This window comes from Carettochelys insculpta, chromosome 3 (genome assembly GCF_033958435.1).
Source record: "Carettochelys insculpta isolate YL-2023 chromosome 3, ASM3395843v1, whole genome shotgun sequence".
In the NCBI taxonomy this organism is placed as follows: domain Eukaryota; kingdom Metazoa; phylum Chordata; order Testudines; family Carettochelyidae; genus Carettochelys; species Carettochelys insculpta.
Window position 1 is genome coordinate 100,671,792 of NC_134139.1, and position 20,372 is coordinate 100,692,163.

At 42.5% G+C, this 20,372-nt stretch overlaps 1 protein-coding gene across 2 annotated transcripts in view; it reads right to left on the minus strand.

Moving 5' to 3' along the window:
- VTA1 (vesicle trafficking 1) overlaps positions 1-20,372 on the minus strand; it is an 84,954-nt gene that overhangs the window by 38,438 nt on the left and 26,144 nt on the right. For both annotated transcript variants that reach the window (XM_074990460.1, XM_074990459.1), the window contains exons 2-4: positions 14,923-15,017; positions 1,418-1,545; positions 140-215 (exon numbers count right to left, since the gene is read on the minus strand). In XM_074990460.1, the coding sequence (XP_074846561.1) occupies positions 140-215; positions 1,418-1,545; positions 14,923-15,017 (299 nt within the window). The remainder of the gene's footprint in view (positions 1-139; positions 216-1,417; positions 1,546-14,922; positions 15,018-20,372) is intronic.

The following is a 20,372-nucleotide window of genomic DNA, read 5'->3' on the forward strand; positions in this document are numbered from 1 at the left end:
ATTAAACCCATCTACATTGGCATTCACAATTAAAAGCTAATATTCTCATAGCCTAATGGTACAACAAAGATTTAAATAGACTAAAACCCTGTCTTTGTATCATGGCTGGAAAGAACCAATCGATGCTTGTGTAACTTACCTCTTCAGTGAGTTCCCCAAACACGGACAAAACATCTATCAGGAGACTTGCAGTATAGAAGGACTTTATCATGTTTCTACAAGAAACAAACATCACCCTAACTTTAGTTTCTTATGCTGAATATCATTAGAATCCTGTGTTTAAGGTAAGCAATTCTGGGCCTAAACGTCTCGAAAAATAGTCAGTCAATTCACATCTTAGCTTTTACAACTTTTCACTGAAGTCAGGAGCACATTCATTTTTTTCCAAGGAATTTAATCTGGATTGTCCTACATAAGTATTGTTTTAATTAGATAGTTTAAAAGAATAATACAGACAAGGTGAATAAGGAACTATTTCACATTAACACAGCAATACTAAGAATTTTGCTTATTACTGATGGTCTTATAAAACTTAAAAATTATATGATGTAACTTCTCTACTCAAAATTTTTTACCTTTGCTACTAACACCACATTATTGAAAGGAAAAGAATTTTAAAATTTCATTTACTTACCGACTGTTTGAGTTTTGATGTTTCTTTCAGATTGAGCAATGAAAAATAATTACATCAGTTTCATTTTTGTCAATCACCAACCTTAATTTTTTCATAACATTACATTATGACACATCACAGTGAAATGTTTATTTGTAAAAAAAAAAAAAAACAACAACTGCCACTGAAATTTAAAATAAATGAATATTAATACTTCACAATATTTGGATTTAGGAACAATTTTAATGGTTAATATCTCTAACTCAATGGCAAAAAATGATTTTTCAAATTGTTTTCATCTGTTTTCTGTAGATGTCAATTCGGAAGACATTCTAATATATTTTCATAAAAATAATTAGCCATTTTTATAATTATCTATAAATACCCTAAATGTACCTGTATTACTCTGAAATTAGTGATGTGTCATATAGATATGTCAGTAGTACAGCAATAGAAATAGTTTACCATGTTTGATGATGACCATTCAATAATGGCCTCAGGGAGTGTCCTCTTAGGTGAGCATAAGACTGTTTTCAAAATGAGGTGTGTAATTTGGCAATAAAATAAGGCATTATATATTGAAAACTCTTTCAGCTAGCTGGTCATTTAAAAATGGTACCTACATGGGTAGTGACAAATGAGTTTTAAAAAGTTGCTGATGTGCAGGTAATTAACAATCCACTGTTTTTCCATAAAATAGAAAAGGACCACAGTTTCCATATCTGAGTTTCTGGATTCTAGATTCATTACTTGTTAAAGAAGGCAAATGATATGTTCAGCCATTTACTTTCATTCTTCACTTACTTGTGAAATCGCCCAGCTCTATCTTCATTGTCTGCATACAGAAACATTTTCAAAGCATAATTCTCCACATGGGCACAGCCAACTATTTCCTGAGTAATAGCTTCATTATCACCCAGATGCTTTTTCATCTGAAGCAAGTTAAAAATAGGTATCTGGTTACTGACTAGCTCCCAGCAATTGAATAGTAAGGACATAGGATCAATTTACTAATTCAAAACAATACAGATGCAATTAAATGCACATGATTAGCAACTTTACTTCAGTTTCTTATGACAGAACAGGGTCTTTCGGGGAGAAAATATTATGAACTAATAGTTCTGAACTATGTGTATTAAGATAGAAACAAACACTCTTCACAACGGTCCTTAGAAATACCAAAAGAAACATGCACATATATGGTACCGTGAAGGAATATCCAAAGTACATAATTTTACCCCAAATGAAAGACCATATGCTCTGAACTCTGATTAAGGAATGAACACTATCCAATTCATTTTTGTGTCTTACAAAACATTTTTGTGTGCACATTATAGTATTTAATAAAAAAAAACAAAAACAGATTTAATGAAAAGGGAGTCCTAGCTCTAACCTGACTGTTATAATGACCTAAAGATTTACTGGAATGCTCAGTTTAAACAGTGGAGTGCAATTCAAAGACCCATTTTCAAAGATGTTACAGAGTACAAGGAGCCTCAGGTTTCCTAATAAAATCTGTAAAGTAAATAGCGCTGGTACAGTTACAACAGGTGGATGCAGGGCTCTTGAATAGACTTACTGTTTGCATTTAAAAGAAATCTCAGTTTATCCTTACAGAACAAAAAATAGGAATACTACACATAACACAAATATACAACTTCTATATTGCCAAAAACTGTAAAGCTAATTTTGCATGGCAGTCTGTTTTTCTAAAGTGTGCACATGAACAAAGTTAAATTTCACAGGCCAGACAACTAGATTAGGAACATTTACAGTGATGAAAGTACACAAAGAGCCCCAAAACAAATGATATTTGAGAAAGCTTTATTTCCTTCCCAGGGAATTATTATTTGTAAGTAATTCTGCCAGACTTATATTTGACCCTAAAAGATGCAAGATTGTAGAGACTGTTTTTATTTACTGAAGACAAACTCTTCACTTCACACATATTTCCTTAGCCAATATTTTATATGTAATAGGGCAGTTTTAATAGAGGTACTCCAACATAAAGGAACAGATATTCCAAGACTCAAGTGGCACACAGATGCCTCTCACTGCAAGTTTGTGGGAATCTCTTCGAATCTTTCATTATTAGCCATTTTCCACATCCGTACAACATGCTGCTGAATACACAAGTTTTCAAGATGATGTTCCTAAGCTAATTATTTTGCTTTCCAGATATTATCCACCGCCTTCAAACTCGCTCTTGCTTTCACTGTTCTAGTTGCTATTTCCTTCTTAGTCTAGATAATGTTATGTTGCTCCGCAGATACGTGAACTTCTCTACATCCTCTATTTCAACCGCGTCAACACTGATCTTCCTTCCTATTTCCTTATCTCCAAACACCGATGTTTGTGTTTTATCAATGGTCATAATCAGTCTAATTCAATATCATAAAATCAACTAATGAAAAGGCATATGCACACAAAGTATGTAAAATATTTTTATAATACAGTGACAAATTCTCAGTGCTAAAATAATAACTAATCGATGATAAAATAATTATTTTTCACAACAAATTTTGTTCCTGGTAACTTCCAGACAGCTTAATTTTTTTTCAGTGCTGTTCTTTTCACAGCTAATACATCTGCATTTGATTAAGCATAATAACTGTGTGCACTTCACCATCAATGACAATGTCTAATCTATCACATCCACTGAAGCTCAAAAAGAGCAGAGAAATATTTAAGCCAAGACCAGAAAGACATTTCTGAGCCTCTGCTGTCTAGTGCAAAACAACTGTGCCTATTAACAAATGATGAACACATCCTTCAAAGAAGCTGAAATGCCAAATTATCTAAAAATACTAGTCTATGTAAGCTTTTAAAAAAAAACAAAACAAAACAAAAACAAAAACAAAAACCTTTCAGCTATAACTCTGTCTCCAGACTCCCATCCCTAGTCAAAAGAGAGAAAAGGGCAACAATTAACTGACAAAACACAAACAAAAGCCCATCTCCCAACATGCTTGATTTTCCCCAAATGAACTTCAGATGGCTACCCCATGGAGACAATCACAGCAGCAACTAACACACTACTTTTCTTATGGTAAAAGGTAGAGACCACATCTCATTGTTCAAATTATTTGACCTTTCCCAACTATGAACCAAAAGGTGCTATTTGACTACCTAGCTAACACAGCTGAAGTAGATGGTGCTATTGATCCAAACATTCATTACCAAGAGGACTCAGAGTGGTGATGGGAAACTGGTCCTCTCCAAGACACCGACATTATTCCATTTTCTTTTCTTTTCAGCATCTACATAAGACCATTTGAAGCTACAGCATGATACAACAGGCTCCAAAACCTACATGTCAACCATACTTTCCTGCGTATAACATTTTTCCAAAGACAAAAGCCATTTAAGACTGTCATAATGTTAACATGACAAGAGCTACTGAATAGTTAAGTAGCTCATACTCAACCTAGACAACACTAAGGGTATGTCTACACAGAAAAGTTATTTCAAAATAACTTTGCTAGCGTCTATACAACAAAGCCATTATTTCAAAATAATTCTGAAAGATCAGCTAGCTTATTTTGAAAGAGGTAAACTTCACTGCATGAGGAATAGAGAGTATTTCAAAATAGCTATTTCTAAAGAGGGCCTGTGCAGACAGAGAATAGAGCCTATTTCAAAGTAAAGAGAAGTTAATCACCGTAGTAATGGTGGTTCTTCGAGATGTGTCCCCATGGGTGCTCCACAATAGTTCCACAATAGGTGTCGGGCTCGCCTGGCGCTGCAGATCGGAATTCTTCCAGCAGTTTCTCCTGGATCGCGCATGTGCCGGCGCGCGCCGTTCCCTTGTGTGTCCCCGGCCACATGTGCGATCCGGTCCCCGCCAGTTCCTTGACCAACCACCTCGGATGCTCCTGAAAAACACTAAACAGAGATCCGAAGCGGGGAGGATGGGCGGGTGGTGGAGCACCCACGGGGACACATCTCGAAGAACCACCGTTACTACGGTGGGTAACTTCTCTTTCTTTTACGAGTGTCCCTGTGGGTGCTCCACAATAGGTGACTACACAGCAGTAACTCAAGTAAGGAGGTCGGTAATAGGTTTATGTGCAGCTTGCCCCCAAAAGGACTACTGTCGACAGACGGGTGTCCTCTTGGTATACCCGATGCAGTGCATAATGTTTGGCGAAGATGTCATAGGATGACCAGGTCGCCGCTCTACAGATGTCCTTTAACGCGATGCCCTTGAAGAAGGCTGTTGACGTTGCCACCGCCCTGGTGGAGTGAGCCCTAGGCAGGGCCAGCAAAGGAGTCTTTCAAAGGTAGTAGCACATTTTTATACAGGACACAATGTGCTTTGAGATTCTCTGTGAAGAGAGACCTTCTCCTTTTGTCCTGGGAGCAAGAGAGACTAGAAGTCTGTCCGTTTTGTGGAAGGACTTAGTTCTGTCTATGTAGAAGGCCAACACCCTCCTCACGTCCAGGAGATGTAAGCATGCCTCCTTGCTGGAGCTGTGAGGCTTCGGGTAAAACGAGGGTAAAACTATTGGTTCATTAAGGTGGAACGCTGAAGAAACTTTCGGAACAAAGGCTGGGTGCCTTAAGGTTACCGCCTCCTTTGAGAATACTGTGCAGGGCGGCGTTGCCATAACTGCTGCAAGCTCACTCACCCTGCGAGCTGACGTAATTGCAAGGAGGAAGGTTGTTCTTATCGTAAGGAGACGTAGGGGAACTGTGGCTAAGGGTTCAAATGGTGGGCCCGTTAGCGTGCTGAGCACCAGGTCCAAGTTCCACGATGGTGGAAGCGGTTTCCGACGGGGGGTACAGGTTTACCAGCCCCTTCAGGAACCTGGTAACAATAGGATGGGCAAATACCGTGAGCCCCTCCTCTGCATGCCGAAAAGCAGATATAGCGGCGAGGTGGACTTTTAGCGAGGATAGGGAAAGCCCACCCCTCTTGAGGTCCAATAAGTATTCTAGTATCACAGGTATAGGAACATCAAGGGGAGCTAACTGCTTGGCAGAACACCAGGCAGTGAATCGAGTCCATTTCTGCTTGTAGGTCTTCCTGGTGGAGGTCCTTCGGCTACTTTCCAGGACTTGTTGTACTCCCTCCGTACATGTGCTTTCTAGGGAGCTGAGCCATGGATTAGCCATGCTTGTAGGCGCAGACCTTGAGGGTGTGGGTGCACTATGGACCCCTGGGCCTGCGTGAGTAGGTCCGGCGCCACCGGAAGGGGGAGCGGTGGGCGGTCCGACATGCGCAGAAGCAAGGGGAACCATTGCTGTCGATCCCACGTTGGGACGACTAGAATCATGCGGGCTCTCTCCCTTCTGGCTTTCTGCAAGACCTTGTGGATGAGCACTGTGGGGGGAAATGCGTAAAGTAGGGGGCCCTTCAATGAAATCGCGAATGCGTCCCCCAGGGACCCCTGCCCCAATCCTGCCCTGGAGCAGTACTGGGGGCACTTTTTGCTGTGCTGAGTGGCAAACAGGTTGATCTGGGGAAACCCCCATGTGTGAAAGATCGGTCGTAGCAGATCAGAGCGGATCTGCCATTTGTGTGTGAGTGCGAAGCGCCTGCTCAGCTGGTCTGCTTTCACGTTGTGAGCGCCTGGCAAATACGAGGCTTTCAATGTTATATTGTTGGCGATGCACCAGTTCCACAGCCCGACTGCTTCCACACATAGGGCATGGGATCGGGCTCCCCCTTGTCGATTTATATAAAACATAGTGGAGGTATTGTCTGTATTGATCCCGACTACTTTGCCCTGTATGTGGTCTCGAAAATGTTTGCAGGCGTTGAACACTGCTCTGAGCTCCAGTATAGGGTGTCTGTGTCCAGCATGATAAGAATGACCATGGCAGCATGGGCACGGGTCCGGGGATGGAGACCTGGACCACTCTCGGGGTGAGTACCCCCGATGTCTGGGAGAGCGAGATCTCTGTGACGATACAGATAACGGTGAAGCTGGTTTGTGATTGTACTCCAAGGGATCCGATCCCAGAAAGGGCAAAGGTGGCCCAAGCCATGGTGACGTAGATTGGAGGAACAGAGGAGGCGGCTCTGGATAGGCCAGTGGAGACCCAGATCTTCTGGGTGGCGTGTGCAGCATAAGGGGAGGGCTTGTTGATAGCAGCATTGCAGCCCTGTCCGGAAAAGGGCTGCGGTGCCGGGTTTTTGCTCTTGCCTTTCCCCTCCCCTGCGGGGGATCTCGGCCCCGCTGTCGGTGCCGCGCGGATAATGTCCTCCGGTGCCTGCAGGCTCCGTGCCTGTTGGCCCCTCACCGCTGGCGCCGCAGGGGTCGGTGCCGCCGCTTGCCTGGCCGCCGCTCTAGGTGCCGCGCGTGCCAGCTGTTTGGTAATCGGAGGCTCAGCCTCTGTCACGTGCGCTGCTGAGCTGCCGCTTGTTTGAGTATGCGGCTGGGGGCTGTGTGCTCCGCCCGTCCCGCTCACTGAGACCGCCGGCAGGGATCGGGCTGGAGAGAGCTTCCTCCGTTTCTGCACCGAGAGTGTGAGGGAAGCCGCCTTCCTTTTGTGGAGCCCAGAGGGCCCTTCTGGTTGAGGCCTCTCTGGCAAGTCGGGCTGGAGAGCCTTATCGAACAGGAGCATTTTCAGCCGCATTTCTCTGTCTTTCCTGGCCCTGGCTGAGAGCTTAGCACAGTGGGAACACTTCTGGGTAACGTGTGATTCCCCCAGGCACCGAATGCATGCGCTATGCCCATCGGAGGCCGGCATAGCTTCGCGGCAGGACTCACACTTTTTAAAGCCTGAAGAGGACATTGTGGTGAGTCTTTTTGTTGTTAATAGGGCACTTAGCACTTAATTCGTGCCTGTTTACCCGTCGCGGACACCGGCCTGCAGCGGCGGGAGGCCTACTGGCCTTCACGTCCACGCGTCTTCTCCGCTCCTCTCTCTCTTTTTATTATATATTTTTATTTTTATTTTTTTTTACTCTCTTGCTTTCTCTCTCTCTCTTTTTTTTTTTTAGAAAGAAAAAACCAACAATTTACATGTAAAACTCTAGCTAATCTGACTCTGGCCGTAGCCTGAGCGGATTCCGCCTGCAGCCGATGGCTGTTGAGAAGGAGCTGGCGGGGACCGGATCGTGCACGTGGCTGGGGATGTGCAAGTGAGCGGCGCGCGCCAGCGCATGTGTGATCCAGGAGAAACTGCTGGAAGAATTCTGATCTGCAGTGCTGGGCGAGCCCGACACCTATTGTGGAACTATTGTGAAGCACACACGGGGACACTCGTAGAAGAAGCAATAGTGGTCCAATGACTCTTTCGAAAAAGGCTCTATTGTGTGTAGACACTGTATTTTGACATAGCTAAGCATGATTTCAAGATACATTTTGTGGGTACCAGAGTTATTTCAAAATAAGGCTATCCCGGAATCTTTCTTACAGAATAGTTTATTTCAGAATAACACTGCTGTGTAGACATACCCTAAGACACTGCTGGTGTGATGTTATTGAATTAAAATAGCACTATAAAAACCATTGTTACTGCCACTGTTACACAATTGCAATAAATCTTATATCAAGTATGACTCATGTCCAGGAAGAGTTAAGCATCCTGCAAGCTAAATGACCCAGAGTCGACCTGTAGACACATGTAAGAGAAGTCTGTAAATGGTAATTGGGGATATTCAGTGCTGGATAGGCTAGACTTTGAAATGTAAACCCTTCTTGTCAGAAGTCATACTAATTGTGTGTGTTTACTTACAGATGATAACCATGTAAACCCCTAGCCCCCTGTTTAATTTGTTCCAGCGCACGTTAAGTCGTGAACCCACTTCTGCACTCCAAACCCCTTGGCCCCAATTTGGAGCTCCCACCTGCATCCTGAACTCCTGATTTCTTGCCCACTACCAGACCCTAGGGAAAGCCTAGGAAAACATCCCCACCTTAAAAAAAAAAAGGCTGTGTGTAACCCACAATAGATTTTTTTCCTGTGGTTTAGTGCACCCCTACAAAAAATGTTCCCCACTCTGATGTAACCAAACAATTCCTGACCGATACCAGGACACGTTGACATACGTTATTATTTTTATCAATGTGTATTCAAATTTATATACCAATTAATAAAGTTTTTATATTCTACATACTTATTTCCTTACACATACTGAAATTTCCATTGGTTTGGATTATATTACACAAGTGTGGGCAGTGATGATTGCAGGGATGAAAGGTGGGGCCCGATGTAAAAAGTTTGCTCATGCCTGGCCAAAGGGATAAACTGCCTGCTCTTAATTTGTGTAACTGATTACTGGTGGTGTTAAGTAAACAGAAGATTTTACATGAAAAGCTTATTGTTTTCCCAGGAATGTATGGTCAAGTAGAAGCTAGAATACTGTATAACAGACCACTGGGTCCTAAGACTTGTCAGCTCAGATCTGTGTAAGGTTTCATGCAAGGTAAGTCTAAGCCAAGGGCGTGCAAAGTGGAGGATGGACCCCCTTGGGGAAGGGGGAGTGTGAAATTTCGTAAGTGGGGGCACAGCATGGTTAGTTGCTGGGTCTCAGGCTCACCTATCTAATTAAATACGTTGAAATATGGGATGGTTACTCACCCTGTACAGTAAGTGGAATTCTCTGAGATGATCCTTGTGGGTGCTCCAACTTTACGTGTACTAGCGCTGCTGCACCTACTGGTAGGAGATTTGTTGGTAGCAATGCCCTGGCTGGCTGTGCATCTGCTGAGCACATGTGGCCAGCTGTCTCCTCAGTTCTTCTCTGATCTGGAAGCCAAAAAAGGAATCTGAAGCAGAGGGGAGGAGGGTGTGTGGTGGAGCAGCCATGGGGCAACATCTCAAAGAACTCCAGTTACTGCAGAGGGTGAGTAACCTCCCCTTCTTCTTCAAGGTTCCCCATGGGTGCTCAACCATTAGATGACTACAAAGGAATGTCAATGCTTGGAGGGTGGTGTAAAATTGGCTGATAGTACAAATCAGCTGAATGCAGTGTGCGTGTTAGCAAAGGTTTGTACAGCATAAAGCTTTGTGAACATGTGAACAGATGCCCATGTCAAGGCTCTGCAAATGTCTTCAGTGGACACACCCTGAAAAAGGCTGTGAAGGCAGCCATTGCCTGTGTGGAATGGGCACGAATGCCTGCCAGGGGTTCTTCGTTAAACTTGTTGTAAGTGAGACTTATACAGCCCGAGATCCACTTGGATGGCCTTTGCTTGGAGATAGGCATGCCACGAGATCTTTTGGCCAAGCAGACAAAGAGGTAGGTTATCTTATGGAACGGCTGCATTCTCTGCAAGACCTGGTGGATGTCAAGTGTATGCATGACTCTATCCTTATCATCAGTACGAGGTTTAGTGATTGTGATGGTTGGGGAATTCTTTGGAAGGGAATGCCTTTGCATACATTGTGTGGCTGCGGCCACCAATTGAGGGAGTCTCTTACTGTGGCTTGGATGCTCAGTGTTTTGTTCAGCAGATGGACATGAGGCCTGAACACTGATCTGAACCAGGCCTGCACTGGTCTTATCTGGAGACATGAATGAGGTATGATGGAGTTCACTGCTGCCATGTGGCCAAGGAGACACAGACATGTAGTGAGAGTAGAAGCCTCCTACCCTGTGCTCAGTGGATACCTCTTCTATGGCTCCCAGCTGTAGAAGATGTTGCACTTCTTTCAAGAGCACAGACTTTAAGAGGGGTAGTGGCTGGGGTTCGGAGATGAATGGGATAATACATCTGGTGTGTATAACCTCTAAAATCCACTTGCCAGTGGTAACGGCTTGCCATGCAGGGTGCAATGCTGCTAGCCTTGAACTGAGGATGGTGTGCGGCTCAGACTGGGGCCTGACAATTGTGGGGGCTGTCCGACTCTAGATCAAAACTTCAAAATGACTGGTGGGCTGAAGCGTGCTAGGTCAGAGAAGTTTCCGTGGTGTGTCTTCTCCTTGGCTGCTTCTAACATCATTTGCTATCGTACTGTCTGTTATTGAAAGGTGTTGGTTTGTACTTATAAGTGAACTGTTTGTTTTGTTTCACAGTAACTATCTGAGAACAACAAGAACTCTTGTAGCACCTTGTAGACTAACATATTTTGGAGCATAAGCTTTCATGGGCAAAGACCTGTATGCTCCAAAATATCTGTTAGTCTATAAGGTGTCACAAGACTTCTTGTTGTTCTCGAAGCTACAGACTAACACGGCTACCTCTCTGATACTAGTAACTATTTGGATTCCCAGGGTATGCAAACTGACTTTTGAGACCGTGAGGGAGTGGAGCATTGTGTTCAAGCACAGGGAAAGAGGTTTCTACTCTCGCTAGAGGTCTGTCTCCCTGGCCACTTTATCCACCAAGTGTCAGGACATCTAAAAAGGGAGGTCCTCATTCGTGGTTTGGACATCTCTGGAAAAGCTGGACAGCTGCTGCCAAGACACCTGCCTCACGGCCACTGCTGATGCCAGGGATCTAGCTGCATTGTTTGCTGTGTCCAGGGCCGACTGAAGTGCTGTTCTTGAAATAAAACCACCTTCTGCTATGAGAAGATCTTGTTTTTCGTGTGGTATCATTTCAGTGGAAGCATGAAGTTGGTCAAAAACATGGTGGGCATATTTTGCAAGTAGTGTCACGCAGTGAGTGGAATTGCAGGCTAGTTGATGAGCAGAATTTCTTCCACCTGGCATCAAGCCATTTCCATTCTTTATCTCTGCGGCGAATCTCAAACTTTAATGTCTACCCCTTTGGTTTTTGGCTTCCACTAAAAGTTAGCTTGAGCATGGGTGGGAGAATAGGCCACATAATATTTTCAGTCTAGCCTCTTTGATGTAGGTGAAATTAAAGCTGGGATGTTCCAAAGCAGCCTGGCTGGGTCTAGGCAGGCTTCATTAATGAGCACTGCTACCCTATTTTGTGTGGAGGAATGTAGAATGTTTGTCAATTTGTGTTATGTATCCAGAGGAGCATAGAGTGGTATCTCCAGCTTGTCTGAGACCTCCTAAAAAGACCTTGGAATCACCTGGGGACATCACCCACGAGGGAGGTGGGTGATGGAATGATAAGAGCCCATGGAGGGGGACGAGGAAGAGAACTGTGGTGGTATTGGAGATTGTGACTGTTTATCTCCCCTTGTATACTCACGGAAGCAGTCGGCTTCTGAAATCTCAGACCTCTTCATCAATTGTATGCTGGGAGGTTAAGGTCTATTCGGCAGCAGATGCTGAGAACGGCCGGGTAAGTGGCTGCTGACAGAAGACTGTCCATGGATCCCAGTAAGCCCAAATGGGTGGCATGGCCAGTGGCACTCACTGTTGTTGCCACTGCTGTAGCTGTAGGGGTTTGGTGTAAAGGATTTGTTTGCTGTTCTCTGAAGTAAAACACCTTTGTCCGAGTCAGAAAATCTGGCTGAAGTGGAGGCTGGGGTTGCTGAACGTGTCAATTTAGAGTTAGGCAGGGGGCCATCAGTGCCAAATAGAGGGGTGCCTGGTACTGGCAGCACAGAAAAAGCTGAAGTGGCATTTAGCCCTTTGGTGCGCTTCCCCGGTGCTGGCTTGTCAGTGGACAGGGGAGCATTAACAGTGCCAGCATGCTGCGTACATAAGCTGCTATGCGTTGTTTCCGGAGCAGCAGCTGTAGCAAAAAGCCTTCACTGCTGTATCAGTCAAGGAGGGGCGCACCCTCTCCTTATTCTCCCTGACAGCATGGTTTTTAGATGGAGCGCTGTTGGCTGTGTCCTTTAAAGTGGAAAGGGTGGCAGTATGGTGCTTTGAACTGGTTGCCTTGATTGTTGGGGAAACCGACCTGGATGAGGTATGCAACCTCTTCTTACCAAGAAATCACTGACTGGTAGGCACAGTGGCTCTGATGCCCTGAAGGTGGAGCACCCACAAGGATGCTGGTAGAAGTTACTGTTTTATGTATCAAAACAAAAAGCAGTCAAGTAGCACTTTAAAGCATTTATTAGGTGAATTTTGCTAGTCTTTAAAGTGCTACTTGACTGCTTTTTGTTTTGATAGTATATAGACTAACACGGCTCCCTCTTTGTTACTGTTTTAACATTTATATACTGATTAATACAGTTTTAACTTTCCACATACTTATTTTCTTACACATGCTGAGAGTTTAATTTTTAAAATTTTTTTTATTTTTATTAAATGAACATAACCAAAATTTCCATTGGTTTGGATTACATTAGACAGGTGGGGCGGGTGTTCCTAATTGCAGGGATGAAAAGTGGGGCCTGATGTAAAAAGTTTGCTCACCCTTGTTCTAAGCCATAACGAGATTCCAGTCCTAAGCTGGATCACCCTGAATATGAATACAGACATTGGACTATATCCTATGGCCTAGATATGAAAGAATTCTTTGCAGCTACAAAGAACAACATCTCTTCTATGAACTGGATCACAGAACTGTACCCATTTCTATATATACACTGACATTTTAACCAATACTCTCTTTTTTAAAATAATTTTTAGTATAGTTAATAAGAATTGGCTATAAGCATGTATTGGGGTTATACTTGAAATATTTATTAACCTGGAAGGTAATGTGTATGAGATTCTTCATGATTGGTAGAACTTTATTATATGATGAATAAGATCGTCAGTGATCATCATTATAATTGAGTTAGATGTCTGGGAGGAAGAGTAAGGCTGGGTTGCTTTAAGGGAACTTTGTTCTTGGCTTCTGGGTAATCAGTAAGGTATTACAGAAAATGTTTTGTGCTGGCTTGGCAAATTTAAGAATTATAATAACCATCAGTTTTGGGAGAGCACTCCTCCAGACAAAGCTGAGTTTATACTATGACTTGCCACAGCAAAACTTTTGTCTTTCAAGGGACTTGTTTTTAAGCACCCGTGAAGCTTTGTTACTCAATTGCCAATGTACACAAGCCTCAGATGAGGGTCTGACTATACTCATCTATGCATGAATCATTTCAAGCCTGGATTATTACAATTCACTCTATTCTAGGATAGAACATTAACACAGTGCAGATACTCCATCTTGGGCTGCCTCTTTGCTCAGTGTGACAGATCCCATCAACACTTCACTTCTGTGTTCCCTCTATGGCATACTAGTCCATTTTCATTTCCTGTTCAAAGCTTCAGCATGAGAGATCAGACTAACTAAGATGACGACCATTTTGAGGACACACCACAAGATCCTTCATAACTGGCATGATAATGATAAATTATTTTCCAAGCACAGCCTTCCTTGGAGAGAAAAACAGACAACTCCATGAAAAGCAAAAGGAATTTTACATTAGAATTCAGTAGGTAGCATTCAGTTTCTATAATTTCACTAAGGTATTCAGCCATACATTTCCTTTTTTAAAGTACTCCTCTTCACTTTAAAATGCTTTTTTCTTTTACATAGTACTGATCCTTGCTTCTCACAGGTTCCGATGATTATTTACATAATAAACAAGTAAGATTAAGATTGACACATTATGAATTTTTGACCGACCGAGTTGAGAAATTATGATAGATTTTAACATTTAGCATGAACGTTGGTTTTGTTAGTTACTTTGACCAGTATGGGAAGAGATTTACTTCTCCCAGCAAGACATTTAGGGTAAGAGTACTTCTACACTTACGAGAAGACTGGAGCGCTGGCGGTCTATCTTCTCAGGTTCAATTTAGTGTGTCTAGTGGGGCATGCTAAATCAAACTGTCATGGAACTGCCATTGACCCACGGTACTCCTGGCAGTTGCAAGGAATAAGGGAAGTCAATGGGAGAGTTTCTTCTGTTGACCGCCAATTGCATGGACAGTGGTAAAAAAAAATAAATTTCTGGTAACTTAACTCCAGCTATGTAATTCCCATAACTGATATAAATATTGATATTTCCTCCTAGTGCAGACCAGGCCTAAGATTTTTCAAAGCACTCAGCATTGGATTAACCACATCAACGTTAATGGTAACATTCTTATTGATTTCAATGGGAGAAAAGATAGGTCATCAATGAGGATGTTTGAAAATCCTGTCCTTAGCACATCTAATTTCTCAGTAGATTTTAAATAAAGTAACATCGCATACATACATTCATGGAGATACACATATCTCCTACAACTAGAAGAGACCTCGAGAGGTCACCAGTGTAGTTCACATGGAATTTTACAGTAAACATTTTGTTGTATTAGATTTCACTTAGGCTTGCATAAATATATGTAGACCCTTCGCCCCTTTTAATCCTGCTGGCTAATTTAAAAACCAGTACATTAAAACAATTAAATAGTATGCTCACACATAAAGATTTGTTTAATTAATTAATGAAAATTTAAAGGAATTCCAATTGTTTAAAGATGACTTTAAAAAAAAAACACAAGGTAGTACCTCTAATAGTATAGGAAAAAAAAATCAAAACCAAAACCTACTTACAGCTTCCAAGTGATCCATCAGCTTGGATAAAAATTTACGGCACTCTGGAGTTTTACTGTCGAGCTTCATCCCAGTCTGCATAGCATAGAGGCGGCCTTTAAAGGAGAGAAAATATTAAATTATATGAACTCAAGGCACGTATATCAGGGTTCTCTCTATTTTTTTCCATTCTTGGTGGAATAAATTTTATTATGAGCACTAAGGCATATGGAAATGTGCAACACCAGTGGAAACATAAAGCTGCTAGCTGTGGGCACTCTGCTAATCAGCTAGGTAGTATCTGACTCTCTCCTGGTTGGCCAGCCAAGAACTCAGTTTACAGAAAACACTGGTGTATCTGTCTCTATATGGATGTCACCACAGTAAAAGATATTCTGAAGAACAATTTAATCAAATCATAATTCTAATTTCATTGAGTGTTCAAATACATTAATTACTGAAGACTTAGGGCAAACTGGATCCCACAAATATGGATTGAACCTCCCAAAACCGGCATTGTCTGGTCCAGCAACAGTCATGGGCCAGCAGAACCATGGATGTTACTGGACTCAAGACCCCATGCTAGTAGGGGGAGCCTAGTCACCTGGGGCTGGGTAGCCCAGCAGGTCTTGTACCCCTAGCTGGAGGTGATCAGTGGCTGGGGCCAAGCTGTCAGCCCAGCTGGTGCCAGAGATGGTGCATGCCACCAACCCAGGAGCTGGAGCTAGCATACATGGGGCTGGGGAAGCACCCAGCATCCCAGTCAAGGCTGGAGCTGGCCTCTGCGGGGCTGAGGCTGCACTGATGGTGCCTGTGGGGCTGGAGCCACAGCAGGGGCTGAGGTCCTGGCACAAGGTAAGGGGGCCTTGCACTGGAGGCAGGGGAAGGGCAAAATCAGTGCTGGCTGCAGGGAGTGGGGCAGCAGACTGGGTGGTCAGAATAGGGAACCTCCCTTCATCAGGTAAATTCCTTCACTCAGGACCAGTCAGGTCCAAAGGGTGCTGGATGTATTTATGCACGTGCTTTACCCTTTTTTGCATCAAGTAATCACTTGATTTCTACCAGTAAGTTTTCTGCAGGATTGAGGTCTACACTATTTCTGTAATGAAGCATTTGTAAATGAACCCCAGTCTTATTTCACCTCTCTTAGTTATAAGCATTTATTTGAATTACAGTGAAAATTAGGAATTACAGACTCACTGCCCTCATTAAGAATAGCATATGTCAGGAGCTGACTATAAACTAGTTAGTTTAAATTTCTGTTCTAATAAAAGTGGGGTTTTAAAATCCTAATTTAACAAGATTAAATTTAAAGTTTAACGAGTGTAACCAGCCTCTCTAATTTTAATATTTTTGGAAGGTAAGCATAAGACTTTTCCATCCTCATAATGAAGAATCCCCATCCAGAGAAAGTCCGGACTACAGTCAAGTGAACTACAGGGAGATCTTAAAGTTATGTCTTCACTACAGCCAAGATCTATGTTCTGAATGGATCCAGCAGCAGACTGACCCACTGGCAGTCTATTTAGTGGGTCGAGTTAAGACTGGCCGAATTGGGTGGTCTGTGGTCGAACCCTCTACTTTACCCCGGAAAAGAGGAGTAAAGGAATTCAACTTGAGTTTCTCCAGTCAACCCTCTACAGTGTTGACTTGACGGTAAAGCAACCTAAGATATGTTGACTTCAACTACATTATTCACATAGCTGCAGCTGCATAGCTTAAGCTGATTTACCATGATAGTGTGGATGTAGCCTAAGACACAGAAGAGAACTAAAAGACACAACAAGAAACTTTAAGTCCCAAATATGCCATTCTTTCTAACACCTCCCATCTGTCCAAATACTTCTCTCCTGATGTTTTAACTCACCTAGTTTCCTGCATGTCAAACTTTTTCCACCAGAGCTATCTATTTTCCTTCCCCAATACCCATTACAACTCTTTCACTTTCTTGAATTGGTGTCTTGTGTCTTTTCAGTTTGTCTAATGTTTTAAACTACAACAGCTAATCATGTTGTACTATGTTTTAAGGAGACTGTAAATTTATGGTACTATATAAATGGTTATTAATTCTAGTATAAAAAAGCAGGGAATTATTTTGCCACTATGAGGGGCTAGGGTGGGGAACCATTTTTAGGCTGGGGACCACTGATCTATAAACAAATGAGTTGGGGTGAGAAGCAAAAAAAAAACAAACAAAAAACCCACCACCCACCCTACTCACTGATGCAGTCCCCAACTATGGGGTCTGGACAGAAGGGAGGGTGCAGGATTGGCTGGGTGATCTTGGCCAAAGTGGGGTGAAGGAACGGGCTGTGGGTGGGAGATCTGGGTTGGAGAGGGATGTAGGAGAGCAGTGGGGGTCTGGCAGGAGAGGGTGAGGGGTTTGTGCATGGGACCAGGGATGGAGGATTCAGGGTGGGGGTGGGGGGTCTGGAAGGGAGGGGGCAGGAGCAGGGTGCAGGAAGGAGATGCGATAAGGTGCAGCTTACTTTTGCAGCACATCCAGATGCACATGGCTCTGTGCTCCCTCCCCCTGCTCCCAAGCACTGCCCTCTGCTGCTCTGATTGGCCAGAATTCCAGCCAAACAGAGCAGTGGTAGGAAGCCTCCAGAAAGGCTGCTGAAGCCACTGCTACTGCCCACTCCCTTCACCCAGCTGGAGAAACAGCAGCAACCAGCAATGGAGCCTGGAGCCACTTCCTGCCCCACAGCACCCTGAACGCTGTCCACTGTCTGCATCTGGACCACGGCTTGCCTGATTCAGCCCATGAGGCCTGGGGTTCCATACTTTCCACCTTGCCGCAGTCCAGATGCCAGGGAGGAGAGTCCCTGGCCTTGGGGTCTGGATCCAGACCAGCCAGTCTGGACCTGAACCATGGGCCAGGGGTTCCTCATCCCTGATTTAAAGGATAAAGCAGTCACAATTCTCCCTCAGTTCCTTTTCAGTCTGAAGGACACAGGACTGCAGAATGCCAAAAACAGATCTACAGTAAACTTTTTCATATCTGGCAGCCCCGGGACCAGGAGGTTGCCAGATATTAAATATTCTGGATAAGGTATATCTAACAATGCATAAACTAAAGAAAACAAGATTAGATATTAAGAAACAAACAAAAATATATGCAGAGTACTTACTATACCAACAACAGTAGTATTGTACACTGTATACTTTTACTGTATTTACGATGTTCATTTGTATTTACTTCACTATACTGTACTTATGGAAAATGTAACAAATTTACTTCTGGTTAAAATGCTGGTAATTTCAGAGATCTGGATGACAGAATGCTGGATAGAAAAGAGTTTATTGTAGTAGGTGGTTTGTGGGATACTCAGACTTCAACATCTTGAAGAAACATGTTTACTTTGTAGCAAATAATTGTTCATCCTTCAAATATGCATAAGTTAAGAGACCACTGTAGGTATTCTATTGGAATGGAGGGAATGACAAATAATAACTGTACCAATCAAATCAAGTCTTCAGTATTCCCCTCCCAAATCTGGCATGTTATATAGAAACATAATGTTTGGCAAATGTAAGCAGCTCATTCCCAGTAGGTTTCTTGCAGAGATCAGATAATATCACATTGATGAAGGCGGCCAAGGATGATGTTTGAGCTCTGATTGAGTGAAAGGGTATAGGTTCCTTTAGGCTGATTGATTTAAGTTGAACTTATAAACCAACTCTGGAATTAATTTTTCCTGGGGACTCAGAACCTCTTTTGTCTGTATGGAATGAGGTGTACAGGGGTTCTAACGTAAGTATCTGAAACTCACTATTCTGGCTGATGTGCTTGGCCACCAAAAAGATTATTCTGAGAACAGGATGAAGGATAGTACACACCAAAGCAGACTCTAAAGGAGAGTCCACTAGCCTGTGAAAGATGATGCTAAGGTCTTCTTCTGCAGTAAATTCTCTGACTGGTGGGTAAGCCTGAATTAGGTGCTTGAGAATTTAGATGCTATAAAATGGAAAGAGAGCGAGCAAGCGAGTGAGAGAGAATAACTGAATCGCAAATAATATGCTGATATTGCTACCAAAAGGACTCTAATTGAGCCAAATAGAAGCCCAGAATGTTATACTGAGGGTTTACTGTACAGGTAAATCAGAAACGAAAAAAGAGCTACACACATCCTCCAATGATTCTGAAGTAGACAGGAATCACCTTTGCCACCAGAGATTAGGCTTAAGCAGTGAGTCTCACAATTTGTTAAATCCTTATAGAGTTTAGGAAATGTAATTCACATGAGCCAAATACTTGATTATTTCAAAACCAAATTTCTTGAAACCAAATGAAGTATGCGCTCCTTACACAGGATCATGCACTGGCAAATGTTAAAACTTCAAAATGTTAAAATAAATTTGAGTTATTTAACCACAAAAAAGAAAAGCACTTCTTAGCACATGAAAAATAAAATACTTTTGCCTTCTGACTCCTCCTTGTACGCATTTGGATAATTTGAAAAATAGCTTAACAGATGTATAACCAACAATGCAATAACAATAAAACAAACAGAAGTTCTAATTTTGAGATTAAATAGGACCGTCAGTCAGAAGATGTATTTTAAGTAAAAGCTCTGAGGACCTGAAAAATAAGGGTTTGGAAACCAAAACAAACTCAGTTGTTTGAAAGCAGATGGAATTCATCATATGCATACCCTAGCCCTCTCCCCACAAAGGCCAAGAAAAAAAAACCCACCAAGCATTAAGATACAGTTAATAAAAATTATTCATTCATACTCTTAAATTTATCTTCCAGGGTGCTGCAATTATTCATTACAAATCTGCAATGGCCAGCACCAGAGGCGCTTTCAAGAAACACTGCATTAGGCAGATGCAGAATAACCTATCTTCCACAGGAGATACCTCCTCATTTCTAACAGGAAAGAGTTTGGCACAGAATCAGTAAGCATTAGGTTAAATATCTCTTCCAAAATATGTTAAATATAGAACACATTATAAAACATCTAAAATTGAATTATTAATTTTTTCATTTTCAATTTTTCATTCAACATTAGTGATGGCCTAATTAAGTTTTATGCAAAAATTTTTTTTTGTTTTTCACTTCTGATTTTGTTGCCTTTCATTTTATTTGACTGTCCTCTCTCTCAAGATGGAGAAAACAGAAATGTCCAGCAAACGTCGCTATTCCCTTAAACATTTGATACATTTTTGATGCCTCCTTTCTATGGTAAACAAACCTGATCTTTTCAATTTCCTTTCACATGAAAGTGCCCTAATCATTTTTGTGACCCTTCCCTAAATCCCCCCGCAGAACTGCCCCCACTTTTTTTTTTTTTTGATTCCATATTGCTCCTCTACTGAAACCGTTAGCTGGCATCTAATAGAAGACAATATTTACTCGGTTATAAGCAAAGCTAAGTAAACTGGGAGTTCTCAATATTCAGGAGCAACTCTGAAGTGAGAAACTAAATCCCTACCTCTTCCTACCAGTTTGCTGATAGAAGATG